Source organism: Carya illinoinensis, chromosome 15 (genome assembly GCF_018687715.1).
Source record: "Carya illinoinensis cultivar Pawnee chromosome 15, C.illinoinensisPawnee_v1, whole genome shotgun sequence".
In the NCBI taxonomy this organism is placed as follows: Eukaryota; Viridiplantae; Streptophyta; class Magnoliopsida; order Fagales; family Juglandaceae; genus Carya; species Carya illinoinensis.
In genome coordinates, this window is record NC_056766.1 from 4,148,999 (window position 1) to 4,176,527 (window position 27,529).

The following is a 27,529-nucleotide window of genomic DNA, read 5'->3' on the forward strand; positions in this document are numbered from 1 at the left end:
TGCCGATTGCTCTCTCGGTGGGCATCAACCAGAGGGAAACAGCCGCAGCGGCAGCAGTCGAGGAGATCAACATCGAGTCCGGCCAGCCGGAGGCCACTGAAGGTGGCTCCGTCGAATTGCAAGAAGTTCCGAGGAGTGGGCCGCCGAGATTCGAGATCCCACAAGACGTGTACGGGGGGCCGGACGGATTGCCCCCCCCACCCCGTACCCCGTCATGCGGGACGGGGTACCCCGCCCCCGCACACTGGGGGCGGGGGACAGAGGGGATTTTCCCCATCCGCCCCATGCGGGGGCGGGGGGGGGGGGGGGGGGGGGGGGGGGCTACCCCGCACCGTATGGTGCGGGTAGCACCCCTAGCTGTTAGACCACAAGTGTAAGGTCCCGTTTGGTTATACAGATGATATGAGATAATATGAAATATTTTGAATAATAATGAATAAAATATTATTATAATATAATTTTTTAATATTAATTTTGTATTGAGATTTGAAAAAATTAAATTTTTTATTATATTTTATATAAAAATTTTAAAAAATTATAATAATAAATTGAGTTGAGATTTTTAATATTATGTAATCAATCCAGACCTAAAACTTTTAGTACTATTTAAAATATACCAAATAAATATTTTCCGAAGTGAAAGAAAAATGAAAAAAAACACAAAATCAGGAAGGGAAACACATCACGAGGCGTAAAAAAATGCAAATAATTTTAATCCGATAGGAGATATCTTGTCCAAAGAAAAAAAGTAGAAAAAAAACAGAAAAAAATGAATGCAATGTTTATGACCGGTAGGGCAACAGATTTCGATGTATAACAATAATTTAAATGCTCATAATGAAAAAGTAGAAAAAAAACAGAAAAAAATAAATGCAATGATTATGACTGGTAGGGCAATAGATTTCGACGTATAACAATAATTTAAATGTTTAATAATGACAACAAAAGAAGTCTTTCTTTCTTTTCCTAAGAAGTCTCCCTCTAGCGGTACTATGGCTTTTAAAGATCAGTGGAATAAAAAGCAAATTATTCAACAACATGTAGGCCATCATGTGAATTTATGACTGACAGACCAAATTAAAGCAGCTTCTCACCTACGCCAATAAGAGTTCAATCATAAAATGATTCTTAAAAAAATTCTTTCTTCTCTCTCTTTTTCTTAAGAGTCTCCCGGCTGCACTCCTTTTATGGATTTTAAAGAGTTCAAGTAGGTTCAAAGATAAATGTAATCAGTACTGATCCAATTGGAAAAAATGATAAAATCTTTATCAATTCGTTATTTAATTTTGAAAATGAGATAAGTTGAGATTAAAATTAATAGTTGAATAAAATATTATTAAAATTAAAAAAATTTGAATTATTTATTTTATTTTGTATATAAATTTAAAAAAATTATAATGATTAAAATGAGATGAGATAAGAATTTTTTGAAAATAAGAAAACCCTACTTGCCCCATGCTAAATAGGATGAAGAGATATAGCTCATGTCCTTATTGGATTAACAATTTAATTAAGGAAGGTGAAATGAATTATTTAAACGAAAACGAATATTCGAAATTGCGTTAAGGAGTATTTGGAGATCATGTCGTGCAACGCATGATGTTAATTAATATATAGCTCATGTCGTTTTGGCATCCTTATAGTCATTAAAGTCTAACATGAGTGAGCTTTAAAGAGTATTCCCAATTAATGCTTGATTATGGTCGCGATATATGCCATGTCATTACAATTACTTATTTAAATATTAATTTTTAAAAATAATACTATATATAATTATGAAATGTACAAATATTACGTAATTATTTTAAAAAATAATGAGATCTATAATTAAAAAACTAATTTTCTTCATGTAAGTCTTCATGTATTTACTCACTTTTTTTAAAAGTGATTGCGTAATATTTGTCAACTCAACGATTGTAAATATCATTTCTCAATTACTAATCACATGACATCCGCTAGTCTGTATATTAAAATTATTTAATAATTGAGAGAAATATTAATTTCATTGTATTCTTTTACCCAACTATCTAATCATATGATTACTCATTTGAATTTTGAAGCATTTGAGAAACCTATAGCGAATGAAGAAAAAGTGGATCGGAGCACCTTTAACATGAAAAGGGCCAGTATTAATTGCAAAGTGGTGCTCATGAGGGAAAGGTTATGTAGGATCATGATGGGGAATTTTTTGCTTTTCCCATTTTAGTGCAATATTGTTTTATCTCAGATCTTCATGATGGGAAATCGATCTTTTGCTTTTAATTTCCATAATTATAAACATGATACATAATGCTTAACAAACCGATAAACGTACCAACCGATGTTATTTGATTTTTATTTTTTTAAAAGGAAGTTATTATTAATAAATTTCTGTATTTTTTAAAACATTTGAAGATGTTTAAAAAATATTTGAAAGAAGAAAATTACAAATAGCGATCGGTCTATTGCATCGATAAGCAGCATTGTCCTAAACATGATTTCCGTTGTTCGATCCTACTTTTGGCTTTGGGGTAAGGGATCTTTTGACGGATCATTTGCTTTCTTGTTTCTTATTATATATGCTAGCTAGCTTTTTCCAAGTCCTAGAGTCTTAGGATTGTTGGGAGTAATTAAGCAATTGATTAATAGGAAAATCTTAATCTCACTAATTAGTGTTTTAGAAAGTGATAATGTATTTTAATCTACTTAAGTGCCTACACCACCATGAATAAAGTATGAGCAAGCGAAGTTTATTCTTGAACTTTTAGGCTTGAAGGAGAACTATATATATTACTTCTAAAAGTTTATATTCTTTATCATTAAATGCGCTCTTGTTATGGGACCTATGATAATCCAAGCTCGATCGTAATGGATTTCCTTGAGGAAGTTGGATGCATGCGTGATGTGACTAATCATTAATTCAATTCAGCTTGATCAATAAAAATGGTGGTTGCCGACCATGGGAGGTTCAGAGGACTTCACAAGAAAGAATGGGAGATAGTGAGTAGAGAATGAGAGAGAGGAGGAAAAGAAAGATAAGAGGCAAAGAGTGATTTTTAGGGTTTGGTTTCAGGGGCCAAAAATGATGTTGCTTTGGGAGGGGTGGGCTGGACCTCTCTTAAAGGGTCTTGGCTGAAACGGGCTGGGCCTTACTCCCTACTCAAGATGCATTTCAAGCGCATCCTAGGTCTTTGTAACTATCAGCTACGCTCAGATTTCTGCCTTGTTAAAGCGACCAAATTCTTGGATCTTAGAAAGGGAAAACAAGATCACATCTGTCTGCAGCGGTTGTCTATACAGGAGGTAATACTGAACACGAAAAATACTTCTTAACTGGATGCTTAACTTTCTGTAACAACAGTGCCAACGATACCATCAACATTTCTTTCTCTGGTATTGGCTCTTGCCAGGCTTCTGTCCCTAAAGGAGTGAAGGAGTTTAATTTAAATGTTTAGAGCTGGAGTGACAGCTTTGTACCAAAGATCATAGATGAAAATGATTACGATTTTATCTTGATGAACAAGCATACAAATTGTCCTACCTTGATTTTCGAAGATTAAAGAATAAAGAGATTGTACCCTTGGTGCTTGATTAGGCAGTTGGAACAAGACATGAGAGGTTGCAAAGACAAATAAGGGAAGCTACGCATGTAAGGCAACACAGTTACTTTTACAACTCCGTCAATAGCCCTAGGTATCGATTTATCTTCTTCACGTGAAAAATGATCGAGAATACTAAGAATTGACGGCGTTAATTTGAAACAATGAAACTAAGAATAGAAAACTCTCTTAGCTTGATTTGGATAAAGAGATGCTTCTAACTCATTTCATCTCAATATCCAAACATTACAAATACAAACACTTTTAATTTTTTTTTATAGCAAACCAAGAACTTTATTAATAAAAAGGACATTACAGACATAAATCAAACCACAAGGCTTGAGATAAAAGGGACAAGCACTTTTAATCTAATATCACTTAATTACAATAACTTTTATAAACACCACAAACACAAATACTTTTCTTTTAATATTATTTAATTATTACAACTTTTCCAAACTTTCAAAAAAAAAAAAAAAACAAAACATAATTCAACTTTTATAAATCCTAAAACAAAAATTATATTCTAACAATATTTTAATTTTATAATATTTTTATTCAACTTTTTCTTTTTCATTTATCAAAAACCCATAAAATATTTTAACTCAAACCATTTCACTACTATTCACACATCATCTGATCACTATAATTTACAAATCATCTCATTACTATTCATAAACTATCTCAATTCATCTGATCTAAACTCAGTATCCAAACTAGCTTGTAAAGAATCCTAAGACTCAAGGACTGTGGAAAAGGCTAGCTAAATAAAAATAAAGGAGAAAGTAAATTATCCGTCAAAAGATGATCCCTTACCCAAAGGCAAAAGTAGGAATAACGTCAGAAATCATGTTTATAACTTTGAAAAAGCAAAAGATTTCCCATAATTAATCAAGATCAATTGAAATAAAAAATTGCACTAAAATGGGAAATTACAGAGAGGAGGGTGACTTCATTCATAGTAGGCCATAATCTATCATCCTACGTTATACCTAACCTTTAGCTGAGCATCACACCACTTTGGAATATTAATTAGTTTAGCCCTTTTGTTAATTTAATAAGGTCTAACGATCCACTTTTTCTTCATTCGTTATATATAGTGTTATAATTTCAGACCTCTCACAAATAAATACTTAAAGAATCAAATTAACGTAACTGATTGTAATATACAGTTAATATTGAACAACAAACAACCAAAACACCAATAAAATATATGATTAATGTGATTGATTTAGTTTTCTATTTTAAACACGTTAGATACTTGAAACCACATTATATACTCATGCAAGATCAAAATAAAAGCAAGAATAATAAAAAAAAAAATGCGAAATCAACATAAGAAATTACGTGGTTTGACCGTAATGGTCTATATTCACGACACAAACAGTCTAGGAACCTTTATTATTGAAGAATGCATCAAAACTTGAGTTTACAATCACTTACAACCGTTGATCACCGCACAACATATGGATTGACTTCATCGTATTATCCTCTAACGAAACCATACCATAAAACAGACTTAATCTTCTCCTCAAGCTCCAATTTGATTTTGGTAAGACTAGGGTTTGAAAACCCCTTCTGTTTCTTTTCCAGGATTGTGGCTTCAATTTAGTAAAGTAACTTGCACTCATTGATTCACGAAGGCACACTTGCCTTATATAGAAATACATATTTACAAATTTGCCATTAATCAAATATTTACAAAAATGCCATTACTGAAATACAAATATAATGAAAAGGGCAATGTCGTGCTCCATAAACGACATCTTCATATACACCCATTCACTTAAAAAAAAAAAAAAAAACAAAACTTGACAGATCTTCAACATATAGGTTTCTCAAATACTTATAAATTCATAGTAGGCCAATGGTAGGCACTGGCGGTGGTCGCATGCACGTATAGAGCGTAACTTTTATCGTGCCTTACTCATGGAGTATCTACTAGCTAGGGGCGGGACCACTCCAAAGCGGCAAGCGCCCTTTCTCGATCAATTGACTCGTATATTATAAGTATGAAATATTCATGCTCTATTGGAATATATATAAATTAATTATGAACCCTTAAATAAGGCAATTACCTAATTAATTAGATTCCACTACTTCGCCAAGGAAAAAGCAAACTACAAAAACATGAACACTAGAGATAAAATCCAGTACTGGTACAAAATCCAATACAGGATTTAGCTAAAAGCTTTAATTGTAAAGTGTGAAAAGGCTAATAATTCATTTCACTAAATACTCACATGAAAAGCTTTAAGGATCAATAGATAGAACACGTACATTACATTGAAATCACTCAAAAGAGAATATCAAATATATACATATCACAGCATTGAACCACGTCGTACATGAACATGCCTGATAAAGCTATGATGATCACATTCTTTCAATCTTAAAACATGCATACAAGGAGACCGATCGAATTTCCTTTCATTGAGCAGAAAACCCAAAAGAGGAACGTCTAGAAAGTTATTGTTCAGGTTAGAGAGATAAGAAAAGATGGTGAAGCTAGAAAGCATGTGAAGAATCTTAGAGAGAGAGAGAGAGAGAGAGAGAGAGAGAGAGAGAGAGAGAGAGAGAGAGAGAGAGAGAGAGAGAGAGAGAGAGAGAGAGAGAGACCTAGGGGTTGGGAAGAGATCGGATTGGAAGAAAGAAGGGGGTTGAGAGCCAGAAAGAGAAAGTAAGGTAGCACTAGTTGGCCGTGGTGAGGGGCAAATAAGCAACCAGAGAAAATGAGTGGGGATGGCTATCGATGAGTGGTGATCATGATGAATGTCGACAAGAGATAGGCTATGCTAGCCTTCGATGAGGGTGAACAAATTATCTAGCATCATTATCTATTGGTTTCACCACTTGATTTCTCATGCTGTCATCCGCAACAGTGGTATTGATAGAAGAGCTACCGATGTCAACATCAATTCCCAAAGAATGTGTAGGTGCATTTGGCAAGTGTTTAGTCTGTTGTGTGTCGGGATCAACCTTTTTCAATGAGTGTTTTTCTGAAAGTCTTAATCCCTCCAGCTCGTTTGTTACTTGCTTCATACTAGGTCTATCCTCCCCTCTTACCTTTAAACAATTTTTTGCTATATTAGCAACTTCCATTATTTCCTCAAAATTACCTTCATTGAGAATGCGATCATCAATAATTTGAAGTAGGCGATCCTCTTTCATTGCAGTTTCAAAATACATCGCAAGATTTCTTTCACTTTCAGGCCTAAACATGGAAACCGCCTTCTCACCTGTTAGTAGCTCTGCCATGACAACACCAAAACTATAGACATCACTTTTTTCAGTTAATTGGCTAGTATGGAAGTATTCTGGGTCTAGGTACCCCAAAGTTCCCAACACCACAGTTGTTAATTGTGTGTGGTCAAGAGGAACCAATCTTGAAGCTCCAAAGTCAGACACTTTTGCTGTGTGTTTATCATCCAGAAGTATATTTGTAGTTTTCACATCTCTATGTATAATTGACATAGAAGTCTCAAAATATATGTATGCTAGGGCTCCCGCAGTTTCTGATGCTATCTTTATACGCTTTTCCCATGAGAGCGAGGATGATAGGTTTTTATCATGAATGTGGTCATAAAGTGTCCCATTTGTGATGAATTCATATACTAGTAAGGGTACTTCAGTCTCAAGGCAACAACCTATTAACTTAACCACATTCTTATGGTTAGTTTTAGTAAGCACAAGCACTTCATTTATAAATTGCTCTATCTGGCTCTCATCAACAACATTGGATTTCTTAATGGCAACCACTTTATCATCTGATAAAACTCCTTTATAAACAGTTCCAAAGCCTCCATGACCTAGGACTCTACTTTTATCATAGTTGTTAGTGGCCTTTTCAAGCTCTTCTGCGCTAAAGATTTTGGTTGGCTCAACAGATTCTTTGTGACTCAAGAGTTGTTGTCGTAAGATTAGGCCACCATTTTGTTGGAAGAACTTCTGTTTCAGTTTTATTTGCTTTTTTCTTTGCCTTACTGAATATACCCATGAACTTCCCACAACCAGGATCAAGAGGCTTATCAAGCTGACACCTGTAAATGTTCAAGCATGCATTTCAACCACATAGAATGTATCTCAATTTCTCCTTCAATCAGTAACAAAGACTTCAACAAAGTTAAGATTTCAATATGTAATATATTTTCTTTGATAAGTATTTCAATATGTAATATATAAAAATGTTCTACAAGGAGTATAGTTGAGTTTCGAGTTTTAAGTACTTAGCTAGTGATCATGATTAAAAAGAAGAAAGATTTAAAGCCTAGTTGTAGCTAGTTACTGTTGGAGAAGCAAAGATATATCTTCCATTAGCGGATTTCAACCACGTTTCATACTAAAGCTAAGGTTACAAATTAACTTACCCATCTTAAAACATTAATTTTCTTATCTTAAAAGACTTTTGCATTAATCAAAATAGTTCATTTTAGACCAAATTATAATTATTGCATGGGAAGTGAGTGAGGTAATTGGGAAACCAAATCCATCATGCATGTATATATGTAGTTAGTAAATTAACAAGAAAAAAGAAAATAAAAGAGACGAGTAGTACTGTAATAGCACCATTCCTATATATGTTATACATACCCAGGGCAATAATGATGCTCATGGATTGACTGAGTTTTCCACGAGTAGTACATTTGTAGCTCCCGTTAGTGTTGGTACATGTTGCAGTAGCATTGCAGGGATTCGGACTATCTTTGCACTCATCAATATCTGAAACACATGAGCACCACAACTAGCCCGTCATCATCGAAATACAGCCTTAATAGTTTGCTCATTTAACAAATACAACAACTGATTAATTTTCTCATCCAAAATGAGTTCAAAATTGAGAGAGAGAGAGAGAGAGAGAGAGAGACTTATAAAGTAAACTGAATGAGTACAACATTAATTAATTACCTTGGCAACTGTCATCATGCCCATCAGGAAGGTATGGGTTCCCTTGATAACCTGGGGTGCACTTGCAAATATACCCAATACCTTTGCTGGATTCGATACAATTACTATACGTTGCGTTGCATAAATAGCTTCTCATATTTTCCCGAGCATCTTTGCACGTCTTATTTCCAATTGCCCAATCAAGCACCAGGGGTATAGTCTTCCTGTTTGTTAAATTTTCAAAATCCAAGGTGGAAAAGTTGTATGCCTCTGTTTCCCCAATGAAACTGAAACCACACGATTCGTTATACATGGTTCCATTAATGGAAATGCTCTCAAAATTCAAATTATAGTTCGTTGCTCCTTTGGGGATAGCAGAATGGCAACAGCCAAGGCCGGAGCAAGAGCCGTTAACCAAAGTGGTACCGTTGTCACAGAATGATACGCATCCGGCCATGAACGTTGATTGTTGTCCCTGCGAGCCACTTATGGAGGCAAAAAAGCTACAACCGACGGCAGAGATACTGTTCTTCTCAGGTGAGATGCGAAAACTCGGCAAGTTGAGCAAGGTAGAGAAGCGCCGGCGGAGACTAGGCCCATCATCTTGATACGGATAATTATTATATTTGCAAAGACGGAATACCAAGTTTGAGACTCGAAGCTCACCATCATCAAGAGAGATGTTGAGGACATCTATATTGTCAACGCCCAGAAATGGTTTTGGGGGCTGGAAAGAGTGGTTACAGATAATGAGAAAAGATGGATCAAGGTAGCAGCCCTCGCCTGTGCCAAATGGGTAGGGGATATTAAAAGATCCGCATGTGCGGTTGCAGCTCGGATTATTGGGTTGAGATGCTGCTAAAACTAGGACCCCAGCAATTAGCAGTAGCAGCACTACTTGTTGCAAAAGCTTTCCATGCAAAGCCATGGCCTACCTCCTTTTATGTCTTTCTGTGCTTCGATTTGAAATAAATTTATCTTTCTATGCGCCTCCCTCTTATAAAAGAAGCTGATGTGGAGAGACTTTAAGTCTGGCTGATGAACAGTTAGAAAGGACCTAAGGTAGATAATAAGAAGCATTAAAAATACATAAATCAATAAAATTATTTTCAGGTTGGTAGGAGGATTTATTTATTTTTGATAGGTAGGTTGGTAGGAGGATTTATTATATAAAAGAAAGCTTAACTTATTTCTTCAGCCAAAGTAAAAGTTGAAAAACTCGAGCTTTTCTATTATTATTAGAGGGTTGATTAATTTCGCTTTGATGTTTGATTTGTATCCTTAATAAGCTTATCAAATTTCCAAATTTAAAAAATATTTTCAAAAGAAACATTTATAAGCTATACATTTATTCATGGATCAAGATATATATCTCAATACTTAAATAGTATACAACTAGACGTGCACAAGACTAGGACAGCAGAACAGGTCATGTACATCCCCACAACCAGAACAGCAGTATTCAGGCAGCAGCATGATAAGCAGGGCGCCATGGCTAGCTGTAAACATCTAACCTTGCACAACCTAAGAAGAATGATATTGATGTACTTGACAACATGAATTTGAGATTGAAGAATTGTATGATGTTGACAAGAAGCAGCTCGAGTTGCAGAAGAGAGAAACAGACAAAAACAAGCAGTTATAACTTCAGACTAACCATAAACAAATCATTGCACTTTTGACACATTGAACACAGAGAGCAAGACCTGAGAAAGACTGCAAGGGGCAGTGTTCTCATGAATAGATACTTTAGCCTTTAGATTATTTGACTCCTCATTTTCAGGAAAGTAAAACGGAGTCTTTTTCTGAGCAATAAAAGGAAAAAGTCATTAATTCCAGGGAATCAGATAACTTTCTCCATAGCAGGTGATCTATGATACTCACCTCTCGCTCTTGAGCAACTCGTTGGATTATCATGAGCCACTACGCTTCCTTCAGCTGCCACGCTTTCTCTTGATCTTTCGCTCTACGTTTTTTTCAAGAACTTTATACATTAACCCAGTTTCATTAAATAAGAACGAAGATATATAACTAGCAATACTTGTGTGTCCTCCAGCCAATTTATTCTTCTTTTTCCCCCTTACTGGCCGAAGGGGCCTACCATTCCACAGCTATCAATATAAATTTTTTCTTTTTTTAAATAATAGAAAAACACGCGTTTCAAAAAACAAAACAACCTCAAATTTAAGTGTTTTATTAGTTAATAGAGGAGCCTCCAGGCCGGTCGGGTGTTTCGCTTCATTTATACAAGCCAATGACAAGATGCCACGTAGGCGTTCCAGCAAATTACAATCTACACTCGCATACAGGTGAATATCTTATTTTGACAGCTCTTTTCCCCTCTCCCTCCCTCCCCCCACCCCGTCACCTGCTCTGCCCCCACCCTCTGTCGCTCTCTTTCTCTCCCTCTAGAATACGATTTGTGGTGATAGAAAAATACTGGCAGCTTCTACTATCTCAGAACATGTAAATATCCATATATGATTTGCATAGTTCTTCCTTCAAATTGAAATCCAGTTGTATGCATTTATAGGATGTGATGTACATAGCAGCATCAATGAAAAAACCCATAATAGGCATGCATGTGGATGAAAGACGAAAAATCAATTTCAGAATGCCTTTGTCTCAATGATTAACAATTACTGGCAAGCATCAAATCTTATGGAAAATTGTGGTTTTAATATACAATCAGAGCTCAGCTTCTGGCTTTGGCACCAGAGATACATTTTGAGTTTCTGGCTTTTGCACAAGATACCCACTCTCAATCCAGGCAAGATAACCTCCTTCCACTCACTGACTAGAAGCAGAATAAACCATACAATATATCACAAGATAAATAACTTTATATGTAGAATAAACAAATAAACAACTTACAGATCAAGTGGGTTCGAGTGGGTTCCAGATCCAAATTAATCTTTTGACGGAGATGGGTTCAACAGAGACGGGGAGAAAGGGAATATCTCTTGAAGATTGTTACGAAGGTGATGCGAAACGATGAGGTTCATAACAGAAGGAGACGAAGATGGGAGAGCTTCGGGGAGGAGAGGGCAGAGAAAAGGAGAAGAAGGGAGAAGAGGGGTAAATAGAGGCAGCCACCGTAAGTTTAATGCTGCGTTTGGTTAGCTAATCCAATTCAATTCAATTCATTTTATCTAATCATTATAATTTTTTTTCATTTCTAACACAAAATATAATAAATAATTTAATTTTTTTAAATTTTAAAATAATAATAATATTAAAAAAATAATATTTTAAATTTTCATCTTACACATTATCAAAACCAACCTCAGTGTTTTTAAAATCGTACCGTACCGGCCGGTACGGCCGGTATATTCCGTACCGGCCACCGGACCGGTACAGAAATTTTGTAATTTCGTACCGGTTCAAATACCGGCCGTACCGGCCGGTACCGGCCGAGATTTCGGCCTGTACCGGCCTATGTACCGGCCCGTACCGGCCGGTATTTCGGTTTCCTTTTTTTTTTTTTTTTGTCATTTTTTCAAACTACAAATTTATTTTTTTACCCCCAATTTAGACTAAACTATTTATAATTTATATAGATATATGTATTTATGTATAATTTATTTATATATAAATTATTATTTTGAAATATAATTAATATATATATATTTATATATATAATTTATTTATATATCGACTATCCCGAAACGGTACACGAAACGGTACCGGTACCGAAATATTTCGTTCCAGTGCCTTGACCGGTACGGCATCCGGTACGGTATTCAAAACATTGCTTAGTCCTCTAGGTGTTACAATTTGACTGGTGGGTCTAAGAGTGAAACGGACTCTGGACCGGTTTGAAGCTTTTTTCTAATTAATAATATAATACAGTACAACTAATTAAATTTATATTTTTTCACCGGTTTAAAGTTTTCGAATAATAAATTTTTGAATTTTTTTATATTTAGAAATGAAAAAAATCTAATAGTAAGCAATTCTATATATTAATATGTGCACTCATCTGATATAATTGATTAGAAAGTATGTTTTATTAAAAATAGTGTCAATTTAAATTTTAAATATGAAGCCATAAATATTGGTACGCAGATTGATATGTAAGTTTACTTGTACGTAACTAAACTCTTTAGAAATTATACGATCTGGATGTATTGTTGAGTGTTGTTCTTATGTAGAAACTAATTCCACCCTTTGTAATATTGCTCGTATATTAGCAAATAATAGTATTTAGGGATAAGTACGTAAATTAGTGAAGGGAGTTATGAACTTTTAAAACAGCAAATGGGGTACTCAAGAGGTAAACGCAAATTACTTTTATTCCACATGTCTGTAAAAGGCTAGAAAAAAAAAAATAAACGACAAAGCAAATGATTCAATAAAAGCTGTCTTTATAGAAAGCCAAAAGTAGGAAACTGCAGGGAAATTGCAAGCATGAGAGGAACACAGACTTCCATCACAGTAGGTCAATGATCCTCGCACATGAAAACTGTTTTGTAACTTTGAAAAGAGTGATGCTACGCTTACCGAAAAAGCAAATGATCCAATAAAAATTGTCTTATAGAAAGCCAAAAGTAGTAAAGTAGGAATGAAGGCAGTTTAATAATTTTGGATAAGCAAAAATTCTCCATCATGATGGACTGGCATAGAAAAAGTACAGGAAAATTGCTTGCATTAGAGGAACACAGACTTCCATCACATGAGTAGGTCAATGATCCCTCGCATTTCGATGTCCAGAATCTCTTTAGAATATTAGCCACATTCATAAGCTGCCCCACTACTTTTCCTTCAAGGCTTCTCGAGAACTTTAAATATTCCACTCTCCTCTGGATTAAAGTAAAGAAATACGTAACTTTAAATATTTCCTCGCCGTGACCCACACGTAATAAATTTTCGGTCTTCCTTGTGTTTGCCGTACCCAACGTGGTTATTTCTCCTCGGAAAATGATATAAAACATTTTAGATCACTAGTAATAGACTAGTTAAAATTAAATTTTAGTGAAAGAATAATTAAAATATCAAATAAAATATAGTAGTAGGCTTAATAAATAAACAGTATTTTTAATTTCAGATCATATGGCTGGCCAAATTTGAGTTGAAGGGACTGATCAAATATTATTTTTAGACTAAAAAATTATCTTTCTAAACGCCAACGCTAGGATTCGGTTTGATTCTTCTCTGTTTGATTCCTTTTATGCCTGGATGATGTGATTTTATTTTCTTTTACCACTTCTTTGTTTGGTTGATTTTTTTTTTCTTTCTGTGGGCTGCGATTTTTTTTCCTTGATTCGCTGCGATTTTGTTTGCAATTTATTTATTGATATTTTCCCTATCATACATCATTTGATTTTGCCTCTTTCTAATTTGAAAGTTAAAAATCAATATTTTAAAAGAATAACGAAAGATTTATTGAGTCTATTATTTGGTTTAGTAAAAAGTAGTTAGTTAAAATTTATAAAAGTGAATTTTCTAATTAAATTTTAGCTAAAATTTATTGAGGCCACTACTAGTGCTCTTACATTACAATGTTTAAAATAAGAGATATTTTTGTAAATTAACTTATAAAATTAACATTACATTACAAAAGTACCCTTATTTTATTTTTGTCCAAAGTTAAAAACTCCTTACTCCTTAGCTGTTCTATTGATTCTATTGTTCTATTGGATTTCATTTCGAAATTTTTACAAGTCCAGTTGAGTTCCACGTAGTTTGCATGCAATATGCAAGTAAATGAACTCGGAACCTTTTTCTTTTTGTTTTCCTTTCTCTGATTAGTCAATGCTCTTCTACTTATTAAATATTTCCAAAATCATACGTAGGTATATATTATGAATATGAGCTTCTAAATCAAATCATGGGAGCTATTTTTGAGTTGGGTACTTGATTCTTATTGTCAATTGTAAGTTTTTATGACATCATGTGGTTGCTGAAAGATGGTATTTATTATGTTAGAATTGAGAGGATGGAGTTGGAGCAAGAACTCAAGTGGAATGAAGCGCAAAACATTGAGATAAGTGTGGACCTTGTAGCAGCAGCCAAACGGCAGCTTCGGTTCCTTGCCACTGTTGATTCGAATCGTTAACTCTATGATGGCCCTGCCCTTGAGAGGCCCATCTACAGATAAAGCATCTGACAATCATTTTTTAAACTTTTTATTTATTTATTTTTAATTTTGTTGCTTGTTTCCATTCCATATTATCATGTGAGTATGCATAAATCTCAGATTCTGCTGTTACTATTTTGTAGAAGGACATCTAGTTCGTAAAGGATTATGAATTCCTCCTTTACGAATTTCTTTGAATCCTTTTTTGCGCCGAACCGAAGAATTTTTAATTTTTCTTCTCCATTTTCCTCCCGATGGCATATAATTTGTCCGCATCAAATCTCTCACCTACCCTCAACGAATCTCTCAACAACTCTGTCTTTCTCGACCTTATTGATTCTCGTTATTTTTTTCTTTCTCGGACTAGCAACTCACCCAGCACCATCGAGCTGCACCTCCCAGTCAAAAGCCTTTGTTCTACACTACACAAAGCAGAGCACACACGAACCACCACCTTAAGCACGTCCGACGGCAAGATTCATGCTCCCTGCAAGCACCATCATGAGATCCAGCCGAATCAACCAGCTTTCTGTTTTCTTTCTAGGCCTGCCAACCAAAGCCCTCCGTCCAACCATGCTTGGCAGCTTGCAAATAACATCAAACCTCTGTTTTCGCCGATTAAAGAGCAAAGAGCATTGGCATTGGCTTGATAAAAAACCTAATCAAATGCAAAATATGACTTAGTTCATCAAAACACAGCTGCATTGGTTTAGCCAAGGGAATAAGTGAGAAACTTTGAGCTACGGTAAAACTATGAGTTCCTTCGTTATTATCTGTGAATTTGCTGATCTATCTTTTTTAACTGAGCTAGAGACGGGCAACTATTTTATCTTTTTTCTTTTTCGTTTTCATTATTTTTCTTTTTTAAAATGTTTTCTTTCCATTTAAGCCATAAATAAATTATTAAATTAGCAAGGGAAGGACTATACAAATGAAGTCTTTGGCGAGCAAGGATGCTTTTCTCATGATGGGCCACAAGGAAAAGTTATCATGAACACATACACGTACTAGTACTCTTAGATCAAGGTATTCCAATTAATATAATGTATTTAATTTGTGTATGGTATTGATGATGAATATTGTCAGAAAGTGTTACGAGGTAATTTGTCATGTCGATTAGGACCATTCTATATAGGTTATTTCCCCCAAGAATATCATTATATTGGAGTACCAATACTGGATTTAGCTAAAAGCTTTAATTGTAAAGTGTGAAAAGGCTAATAATTCATTTCACTAAACACTCACAAAAGCTTTCATGATCAATAGTACTGCACATCTCATATGATAGATAGAACGCGTTACATTGAAATCATTCAAAAGAGAATATCAAATATATACATATCACAGCACCAAACCACGTCGTACATGAACATGATAAAGCTATGATGATCACATTCTTTCAATCTTAAAACATGCATACAAGGAGACCAAATTTCCTTTCATTGAGCAGAAAATCCAAAAGAGGAACCTTCGAAAAGTTATTGTTCAAGATTTTGAGGTCAGAGAGACAAGAAAAGATGGTGAAGCTAGAAAGCATGTGAAGAATCTATGGAGAGAGAGAGAGAGAGAGAGAGAGAGAGAGAGAGAAACCTAGGGGGGGTGGGAAGAGATCAGATTGGAGGAAAGAAGGGGGTTGAGAGCCAAAGCCAGAAAGAGAGAGTAAGGTAACACTAGTAGGCCATGGTGAACAACTGGAGAAAACGAGTGTGGATGGCAAGCGATGAGTGGTGATCATGATGAATGTCGACGATGAGGATGAAAAAATTATCTCACATCATTATTTGTTGGTTTCAGTAATTGATTTCTCATGTTGTCATCCCCGACAATGGTATTGATAGAAGAGCCGCCGATGTCAAAATCAATTCCCAAAAATTGTGTAGGTGCATTGGGCAAGTGCTTAGTTTGTTGTGCTAATCAACCTTTTTCAATGAGTGTTTTTCCAAAAGTCTTAATCCCTCAAGCTCCTTTGTCACTTGCTTCATACTAGGTCTATCCTCCCCCCTTACCTTTAAACAATTTTTTGCTATATTAGCAACTTCCATTATTTCATCAATGTTACCTTCTTTGAGAATGCAATCATCAATCATTTGAAGTAGGCGATTCTCTTTCATTGCAGTTTCAAAATACATTGCTAGATTTCTTTCACTTTCAAGCCTAAACATGGAAATTGCCTTTTCAGCTGTTAGTAGTTCTGCAATGACAACACCAAAGCTATAGACATCACTTTTTTTCAGTTAATTGGCAAGAATGGAAGTATTCTGGGTCCAGGTACCCCAAAGTTCCCAACACCATGGTCGTTAATTGTGTGTGGTCAAGAGGAACCAGTCTTGAAGCTCTAAAGTCAAACACTTTTGCTGTGTATTTATCATCCAGAAGTATATTTGTAGTTTTCACATCTCTATATATAATTGACATAGAAGTCTCAAAATGTATGTATGCTAGGGCTCCTACAGTTTCTGATGCTATCTTCAGATGCTTTTCCCATGAGAGCAAGGATGATAGGCTTTTATCATGAATATGGTCAAAAAATGTCCCGTTTGTGATGAACTCATATACTAGTAAGGGTACCATGGTCTAAAGGCAACAACCTATTAACTTAACCACATTCTTATGGTTCGTTTTAGTCAGCACAAGCACTTCATTTATAAATTGCTCGATTTGACTTTGATTAACAACATTGGACTTCTTAATAGCAACCACTTTGTTATCTGATAAAACTCCTTTATAAACAGTTCCAAAGCCTCCATGACCAAGGACTCTACTTTTATCATAGTTGTTAGTGGCCTTTTCAAGCTCTTCTGCACTAAAGATTTTGGCTGACTCAACAGATTCTTTGTGACTCAGGAGTTGTTGTCATAAAATTAGGCCACCATTTTGTTGGAAGAACTTCTGTTTCAGTTTTAACCACATAGAATGTATCTCAATTTCTCCTTCAGTCACTAACAAAGACTTCAACAAAGTTGAGATTTCAATATGTAATATATAAAAATGTCCTACAAGGAGTATAGTCGAGTTTCGAATTTTAACTTAGCCAATGATCATGATTAAAAAGAAGAAAGATTTAAAGCCTACCTGTAGCTAGTGACTATTGGAGAAGCAAAGATCTTCCATTAGCGGATTTCAACCGCGTTTCATACTAAAGCTAAGGCTACAAATTAACGGTTATCTTAAAACATTAATTTTCTCATCTTAAAAGACTTTTGCATTAATCAAAATGGTTCATTTGAGACCAAATTAATTATTGCATGGGAAGTGAGTGAGGTAATTGGGAAACCAAATCCATCATGCACGTATATATGTAGTTAATACCATCATTCCTATATATGTTATACATACCCAGGGCAATAATGATGATCTTGGATTGGCCTTTTTCGACTACAACCTGTTCCAGGCGGCATCATCCCATCGCCTTCATATCCATTGGGACATATACATGCGTAGCTCCCGTTAGTGTTGGTACATGTTGCAGTAGCATTGCAGGGATTCCGATCAAGATCTTTGCACTCGTCAATATCTGAAACATGTGAGTACTACAGTTAGTCCGTAATCATCGAAATACAGCCTTAATAGTTTGCTAATTTAACAAATGACCCAAGTCATATTTATAACTTCGAATAATTAATTAAGCAAAAGATTCCCCATCATAATACATGGACTATGATCTTGACTTCCCTCATAGTTTATAGGTCTATGGACCATGATCCTCACCTAATTACGCTCTTGAGCAACTTCTTGGAATATTAATTAGCCTATTCCTTCACCTCCCTCATGACTTTTTCCTGTAAGGTTTGAGAGAAAAATTTAATAATAAAAGAATTATTAGAATACTAACCTCTCGTCATCTTTAATCAAGTATTCGCAAGAACTGATTATTTTTTAATTGTGAACCCTTACAGATTTCTACATAGAGGTTTTCAACCTATCTCTTTATTTTCATTAATGTATGTGGCTAATGGTGGTCTTCCTTACTTGCGACTTTCGTAAAGCCATGCCGGGTAGGGGTGAAACCCCAATCCGAAACCCTAAATTGATTTAGGGGTTTCAATCATTGAAACCCCTAAAAAAAAATTAGGGTTTCGGATTGGAACCCTAATTTAATTTAGGGTCCCAATCCGAAACCCTAACCCCTAAATTGATTTAGGGGTTTCAATCATGAAACCCCTAAATCAATTTAGGGGTTAGGGTTTCAATGAAATTTACAACAAAAATGGGCAATCCGAAACATCCAAAATGCTTGAAATCCGAAACAATCACACAATGTCACAAACAACGAATCCACAGCACACAATTCACAAATCCCATCTTCCATCTCCGATTCAACCCCATCCTTCCTCCAATCTCCGATCAAAACTAAAAATATATATATATATATAATTTAACGGAGAAAATCAATGACCGGAGGAGAAAATTATACATACCGTGCGTCCGGCGTGCGTCAGCTAGGGAGAGGGAGGAGGGACGGCGTGCGGCACTGCGTGTGGGGACTTAGGGTCGGAGGGGAGGGGATTGGGGGTTTCGGAGGGGAGGGGAGTCGGGACTCGGGAGAAGGTAGTTTCTGGGGGTTTCAGACGCCGGGGGGGGGGGGGGGGTGTTAGGGTTAACAGCTTAACCCACTAAATGAAACGGCGCCGTTTTGTCTATTAATAAACCCTTACCCCTAAGATGAAACGGTACCGTTTCATTTAAGTATAACTTAAACTTATTAATATATATATATATATAATATATTATATATTATATATATCACATACGGGGCGGGGCGGGGGAAAAACGGACCGGGGGGGGGTCCGTCCCCGTCCCTCGCCTTCGTTGGGTTACACCATACGGGCCGGGGGGCCCCGCCCCGACCCTGATGGTGAGGATGCCCCGCCCTGCCCTATGCGAGGGCGGGGCGAACGGGGCCCCGCTGCCCACCCCTAATGCCGGGTAAGTTATTCTTTTGGTATTAATTTTTCTGAAATTCCTTTTTGCATGTGCTTTTTCTTACAGGTATTCTTTTTTGTGTTGGGTTCCTTTCTTGTACTCTATGGCATTGTATTAGGATGTAATTTCATAATGTTTTGCTTTTTAGTTTTTTGATGCCTGTGTTTGGATTTTTTGCTCATTTGTAACCCACAGGTATCTGATTGTAACTACGGTTTTCCTCCGCCACAAGTGAAGGTAATCAATAAAATTGGAGTATCGTCTTTTTTTTTTTTTTTTTTTTTTTTTAAATGTAGCTAATCGAGAATCACATGCTTTTAGATATAAATAGGCCAAGATCCTTATCCAAAACTTTCTAAGACCTCGTTTGGATAGTCAAATGAGATGAGATGATCTGTAAATAATAGTGAAATGGTTTGTAAATAGAAGTGAAATAATTTTAGTTATGATATTTTATGAGATTTTAGGAAATGATAAGAGAGAAAATGTTAAATAAAAATATTATAAAGTTAAAATATCGTTTGAAAATTTTTTTTAATATTATTTTTGTTTTAAAATTTAAAAAAGTTAAATTATTTTTTATGTTTCATTTGAAAGCTTAAAAAAGTTGTAATGATTCGATGAAAAAATTGAAAATTTGAAATTAAAAAGTGTTTGTGTTTATGATGTTTAGATATTAAGATGATATGAGATGTAAAAATCTTACAATCTAAACGGGCCTAAGTGTTGTTTAATTCATTCCATCAAGGAATATAACTTTCATTCCCAATGACCAATTATATTTATTTTAATTATCGAGGATTTAAAACCAATAAAGAATCTTTTAAAATAAATAAATATATAATATATATATTTAAAAGGATGTGGCACGTACGTCTCCTTGTCCTTTCATTTCCTTCATTTGATATCTCTACTTCGACATATCAATTTGTCTCCTTTTTCCCCCCTTTAGGGTGTTACTTGATTGTTAACTGGTAGCTTCAGTTTTTCTCCGAACTATCTCCTGGGACACGATAGATGGATGTTCAAGATCAAAATGCCATTATCAATTACCAAATAGATCGAGCGTGTGTTTAAACTCGATCAAACGTGGATAGAAGATTAATGAAACTTGATGCGCTCTATATACATTCATGTTATAGTATATTTTTAATCAGGTTTTAAGAGATTTTGCTAAATTAAGAAGTTAGGATTCATGCAAGTTTGAGATATAAATGACAATTGGTGAATCTTGGATCATGATCTTTGATTTATGTTCTATGGAATCAGTCAATATTATGGTTTAACTTGCTTAAAATCGTTATAAAAAACAACCTCAAGAATTTCGTTCATTTCCCACCGTAGCTCCTATAATAGGCCACTGTAGCTATGCGCATGCAGCATGCAGTATCTTATTTTAAAGACCAGAAATAAATTAAATTACTAATCCATAGGGTAATATCAATTACGAAAAACAATGCTAGCTACCGGCCACCTATTTTTTCCATATCGCTCTTGTTTATAAGATTACATTTTTGTCCTTATTTTTTTCAATCCGATGGAGACCATCAATTTCCAAGTCTTCTCCTGTTGCGAGCGTGAGATCAGGGAGAGCCGTAATGGCTCTCACATCATGTCTACATTCAATGGTATTAGTCATGCCCACATCGCCCATCTTGGGGCTATTAGCTAGCAAATATGTTTTGAGAAAATTAAAAATCTTTCACATCTCAGATGTTTTTTTTATTTACGGAAACTAATGAAAAAACGGTCCGCATGCATCATGTTTTTTTGTTTTGTGGTTAAGCATGTTTAGATAAAAAGTGATTTTTATGTCTAGAAAGTCACTACAAGGAATTTGGCTTTTTGCAGCGTTTTTTATTTTGTTGCAAAAAAAATCGCTGCAATTGATGACTTTTTACAACGTTTTATAACTCCTTGCTTTATTTTGTTGTAATAGCCCACTTTAAAATTGGCGGTCACTTAACTTTATATTTACAGCGTTTTTTTCCTTTATTACAGCGAAGCTAGGCGTTGCAATAGGATGGATTTTATTACAGCAGCTACTATCGTTGCTATTGCATCTCGGCGCCAACTTTTGGAAATACTTTTAGATTTTCCCCCCGAAATCACACTACCCCACTCTGTTACCGAGCTCCTTCTCCATTTCGACGATCAAAGCCATTTTTCCTACCTTCAATGCCCAGGAAACGAACCTGATACACACGGCGTAGCATCTACCTTCATTGTCGACTACGGCCCGAGCCCTAGATTCTCCTCCACTCTATTTGCCTTCCGCGGAAGGCACGGTCAACTTTCCCTCCCCATACGATCTCCATTCCTCCATCGTTACTATCGGCGTGCTTTTTGAGCCGATATATCCAAGACTATCGGTTGCCAAACGTTTTCGAGCGAGACGCTTGGGTGTTTACATACCCAACGTCACCACAGGTATCTCTGCAACGATTGAATCTCTCTCTCCCCCTTCATCCGCTCTCGTTGGTTTACAAAAATGGGAGCTTTTTGTTTGTAGAGTATTTCCAGTTGTTTGAATCTGAAAGCATCTCGTTTCTTGCACCATTTTTGTTTTTGTTATCTGCATTTTGGCTACGGGTTGACGAGGGTATTGTTGCTGAAAAGAGCTTGGGTGATAATTTGTACCTGTGTCCTCTGATTAGCATAATTTTCAAAATGTTGAAATCCCTAATTAGATGACTAGTTATCCAATGTGAAGATATGTTTTGAATAGTCTAGAAAAAGTGGTTCTGCTGATTGTATATTCTGTTAAACTTAGATGCTTAAAAGTTTGCTTCTTCCAATGTGAATGTGCCTAGGCATGAAAATCTAAACCAACCCTTACGTGGGATATATGATTACATTTTAGAATGCTTGGACATCTATTTTATGTTACATATTCAACGTAGGTTCATAGTGGGTATGACTCTGTTAGGGGAGAAATCAATTGTGTGATAGGGGAGCTCGAGACAAACTGCATACATACACTGCAGTGAGTTTCTTATACCCTAAATTGAATGATACAGAGTTTTCTATCCTTTTCTTGCAAGGGTTACTTGTAGTGGTTTGAATTGAAAGTGGGGTCTAGGTTAATTTATTATATTCATTTGAGCTGTGGCTGTCCATTGGCCCAAGTCAACATGTATGATAAAATGTGATAATCCATCACTATCCTGCCTGATGGCTGGTGGGTGCAACCCAGTGATTTTCACGACCCTAATTTAGGTGACTTAACCTACTAAATTTTCTCCTTTATAGTCTTCATTCTATATACATATACCACAGCCCTCACCTCTCTGCCTTTCATATAAATTTGTAACTGCATTCTGGTGCTAGTACAAAAGGTTTGCAAAACTAGTTGTAAAAGCTTGTGTCCAATAGAGAGAAAGCATACTGATGCTCCCTGTGATGATTCTGCCGTGGGGACCATTGAACATGGCAGCAGCATCTTAGTCATTTTGGTTTAGAAATTGAAATGATCAATCTATATAAATCTAAACAAAATATATTAATTAGGCTGTAATTAATGACTGGTCTAGTATGTTAGAAACTGTAGTACTGATTGGCCTTACTGTCAATCCTGGCTTTTTTTGAGATTAAAGCCACTCATCTCTCTCCATCTCTATTGTTATAATGTTAAGATATTAGTTGGCTTTAATCTTAAGATGCAGGGGCATACATTCTAACTTAAATATAGTTTGCAATTTTTGGTCCCTCTTGCTTTGCTGTCTCATTATTACAATAATGATACCTTGTTAGTGTACTAAGTCAAGATTGCAATTATATTACATGAAATTAGTATATATATATTGAAGGGAGCATGTCCTGACTAATTTCAATTACAAGTGAAGTTTCTTTCACAAAAACTGAATTTATGGCATATAATGTCTAAATGCAAACCAGATTTTAGTCCTTTCTCACTATCTATATACTGATAAATTCCAGAATTCCCCCCTGTCATGAAGCAGCAATTGCAAGGTTATAAAATTAAATTCAGTTTCCACTTTTTCTCATCTCCCATATGTTTTTGTGTCAAGTAATGCTAGCAGGCCGTATTTTGGGTACCATTTAAACCACCAATGATTTATATCTCTACTTAACACTGCATCCATCCAATATCATGCATTAGAAGTTTGTCAGTTCAGGTTCCTGCATCTGTTAGAGTGAGGAGGGAGACTGCTGTCCCGAAAGGAAAGCCAAAATCATCACTCACAAGTGCTGCAATGGCCAGTGGGCCAACTGATCCTACTGTCGTGAAGCCAGAACCAGCAAACTCATCATCAACCAAATGGAAACAGAGCATTGATGACTCATATGTGGCTGAAGATGCAAACTTAAGTACTGGAAAGTTTCTGTTGATGAGAAAAAATAGGAAATGGTTCTTAACTTAATATGTTCCACATTCTGACGTCTTCAACCAAGTATTCTTGTCTGATCAAGAAGTTTTACTTGTGGTCTTTGAGCGAAGGTATGCATCCATGTCAACATGATGGCTATCAGTAGGTCTCTTTCATCAGTACTTCTTTATATAAACTTTCAATGGTGGCAGAGTAGATCTCTTTCATCAGTACTTCTTTATATAAACTTATGCAAACTCACATCTCGATTTTCCACACAAAGGTCTGTCCTAACAAACACTTAGTTTAGTGTTTCTTAGGACAGAAACCGATCTAAACTCATGCTACCCCACACAAAGGTCATATAAACTTATGCAAACTCACATCTCGATTTTACTTTATTATATATGGTCCTCTCCCTTGCTTTCCCCCAATTTTTGCAATATTGGATCTTTATTGAATCATTTATTGGGCCCTAATTCTTTTGAAGCCAGGGAGTTCTGCTGTGTGTGTATATGTTTCATATTAATGTTTTTCTGTGGCTTATTGATCCTTATCTTTTGAAAATAAGGATTTTTCCTTGTTTCCAGGTACGTGTCACAAATTTGGAGGATGCTTCTGAACACATTGGAGAAGTTTTGAAACGTGTAAAGAATGAGCACCTGAAAAGAGCATATAAGATAAAAGACTGGTATGTCACCCTCTCTGTAGTTGGAATCTTAGTGATATCATGGCACTTGACTTACCTTCCTTAGAGATGCATCAATGAGCGAAGTTTTGGCTTATTCACATATTACCTGTTGCTTTCAATTAATTTCAGGTGATTGTCTTCTTTGAGTTTGACTTTAGTGAATTAGAGAACAGGGTGGTTCAATATCTGCCTTGTTTTCTAACCTAAGAATCTGTGACAAGTGCAGTAAAGTGCAATTACTTTGTTGCAACACTTTATTTTACTTGCTTTTGTCTATGTTTCTGTGTGAGATTACTAATCCTTTACCCAACACTGTCCTCAATATGCTAATTATTTCTTATTGTGATGTTCTCAGGGATGATGACAACGACTTCCTGGTTCAGCTAATGTAAATAATAGTTTTTAATCCTCTACAAAACTTTTGATATAAGTTTGGAAGTACTGGTTTTTTAGTCAAGTAATGTTTTGTGTTTATGCTTAATCTATATATATTTAGATTGGTTGCTGCAAGTCCTATGGATAATTATCTCTACTTTGATCATAAAAGTGTAGTTTGAAAGCAGTGGAGACCTAAATAAATATCTAAGCAAATTGTTTGTAAATTTGTATAGGAGTTTTGGTTTGGATAGTTATTGATGAGCTTCTAGTGTTAACAATACACATTTTTCCAGAATTTTAATAAAAAGAGGTTTGATTCTAAAGTTGTACTTTACTTGAATGAAGTTCTACTTTGAGATTAGTAAATTAGATTGATGCTGATGTGTTACAACTACTATGAAAAGTAGGTTTTCATGCATTCTTTACCTATAATAAGGCTTTCTCCTGTTTGTATGACTTCATGCTCCACTTTCCAGGTTTTTTGTTCTACTAATCAGTTGGTATTGTGTCTTTCGAGAAAACTCATATACAGGTATGCCTTTGAATATGGGAGCAATTACTTTTAGTTGAAAGTGATGAAGTGCACTTAGGATCGACTTGAAGTTTCTGCTTGGCTATGTACTGAACATATTTCTACTTGTTGTATACTGAATGTACTGAACATATTTCTACTTGTTGTATACTGAATGTACTTTGTAGAACATTTTCTATGTACCCTTTGTATTATTAAGTAAAGGGAATTAAATCCTAGCTGATTTACTAACTTTGCTTCTAATACAAGTGAAAAAAATTACTGAAACTGTATGTTTCAGTAGTAATTTTTTTTTTTTTTTAATTTTGTAATTAAGTATTTGCAGCGATTTTTAGTCGATGCAAATAGGCCAAATTCGTTGCAAATCATCAGTTGCAGCGATTTTAGTCCTTGAAAAGTATGCAACATGCAACAAATGAAGCAAGCGTTGCTTTTGCGCATTTGCAGCGCTTTTTGATTTTTTGCAGCGATTTTAATCCTTGCAAAAAGTATCAAAAGCAGCGCTAGAATGGTATGTTGCTTTTGACGTACACAATTGCAGCGCTTATAAATCAATTGCAGCGATTTTAAGTGTTGCAAAAAATGGCAAAATGAACGAACCAAATGTAGCGCTGCTGTTGTAGGGAGGCTATTGCAGCGAAATTTAATGATATAGCAAGGAAAAATTTCGCTGCAATTGATCAAATGCAGCGCCATGGCAGTCACATGGGGTGGCCTTTTGCAGCGTGAAATTAGTGAGTTTGCAGCAGTTTAAAAACGCTGCAAATGAAGTCTTTTGCAGCGTTTTTTCAATAACGTTGCTATTGATCAAAAATATCACTTTTATACTGTCGAACATGCAAGGAGGGTAATAACGCTGCAATTGATCAATTACAGCGTTTTTTGAATGTATTTGCAACGATTTTAAGCGCTGCAAAAGGGCTAATTTCTTGTAGTGAGTATAAATTCTTTCACCCCCAAATACAAGTATTTAAGTAACAATTAATCTACCCATGATTCACAATTAATAAAAACTTAACACACATGATGGAACGATCGAGTACTCTCAAAGCGGACACCTACGGTATTGCAAAAGATCCTCCACTGCGGCCACACATTTCTTTTGCGACGACATACATATGCTGGGAATGTTTCATTCTTTTGGGGCGGTATAGTACAGGAAATAAATTCATTTCCGGCGACATACTAGCCAAAATTGCAATTGCTCAATTCCGGCTACTGGCACACAAAAGTAGCCGCTATTAGAGAACCAAGAAAATTTTTTTCCAAAAATTTAAAAAATTGGCAAAAATATCCATCATTTCTGACAAAAACAACAGCCTTTAATTTGATAAAATTTTGTCACAAAATATTTTCCGAAATTAATTTTCATATTTGCGGCTATGGGTATATTCGTCGTAAATAGTTAGTTTTTCGCCTCAAATACTCTTGGATTTTCTAGAATAATTTCTTGACGTTTTGGAACCAGCAAAATTTATTCCTGGTGTGTGGTGTTTTTTCCTGATATTTATTTCTTTTATGACAGGTAATTGCTTACTAAAAAAAATTAAAAAATGCTAAATGTGGAGAAATTTATATTTGCTTGCCACCATTATTCAAATTACCTCAACGTACATATTTGAAATTCATCACTTTTTAGTCTTAAGTTTTACACAATACCATCTAACATATCACAATGGAATGTAAATTTACAAGTGGAATTATTTCTTCATGGGTTCAACTTTGATTCCATCTGTGACAACTTCTGAAACGTTTTTGCTCCATATTTCTTGATACCTTGGTTCAATCCTATGAGAAACAAGAGTACAAAATAGATCATGAGGTTTTAGATTTATATCTCTTACTAGAGAGAGCAATCAAGATGGTGAGAATTGATTAGAAGTATCAAGTCAAAATAAATACTTAAAACCAAACCAGCAAACATAAAATTAAATTAATACATAGTACTCACAGTTGTATTCAGTCCATCCCCAATTGCCTATTTTACAAGATCATACACTACTAGCTTATTTGAAAGCACCAAATCTGAAATTTCAATTCCATCTATGATTTATTGAATGAGAAACCATCAGTCATAAATAAATCATTATAAAATCTAGGTGCGAATGAGAGAGTATATGTTAAATTTTATAT

General features: G+C 35.3%; 1 protein-coding gene and 1 pseudogene across 2 annotated transcripts; both read right to left on the reverse strand.

The window, feature by feature from the left end:
- Nucleotides 1-4,964: 4,964 nt before the first annotated feature.
- Nucleotides 4,965-11,568, reverse strand: LOC122297203 (putative wall-associated receptor kinase-like 16). Of its 2 annotated transcripts, XM_043107183.1 has the most exons (5): nt 11,337-11,568; nt 10,347-10,428; nt 8,484-9,519; nt 8,169-8,297; nt 4,965-7,618 (listed from the first exon to the last, which is right to left on the reverse strand). In XM_043107183.1, the coding sequence occupies exons 3-5, from the start codon at nt 9,388-9,390 to the stop codon at nt 6,399-6,401; spliced, it is 2,256 nt and encodes a 751-aa protein (XP_042963117.1). In that variant the 5' UTR covers nt 9,391-9,519; nt 10,347-10,428; nt 11,337-11,568; the 3' UTR covers nt 4,965-6,398. The 2 variants fall into 2 exon arrangements, with proteins under 2 accessions (XP_042963117.1, XP_042963118.1); XM_043107184.1 differs by lacking the exon at nt 10,347-10,428.
- Nucleotides 11,569-16,451: 4,883 nt separating this feature from the next.
- Nucleotides 16,452-18,383, reverse strand: LOC122296130 (annotated as a pseudogene).
- Between the last annotated feature and the right edge of the window lie 9,146 nt (nt 18,384-27,529).

Excerpts from the sequence above, each read along its gene's own strand:
- LOC122297203 (XM_043107184.1), bottom strand. The coding sequence starts at position 9,390 with ATGGCTTTGCATGGAAAGCTTTTGCAACAAGTAGTGCTGCTACTGCTA. Across the intron at positions 8,298-8,483 it reads GCATGATGACAGTTGCCAAG|ATATTGATGAGTGCAAAGAT; the intron begins GTAATTAATTAA and ends CATGTGTTTCAG. Across the intron at positions 7,619-8,168 it reads GAGCATCATTATTGCCCTGG|GTGTCAGCTTGATAAGCCTC; the intron begins GTATGTATAACA and ends GAACATTTACAG.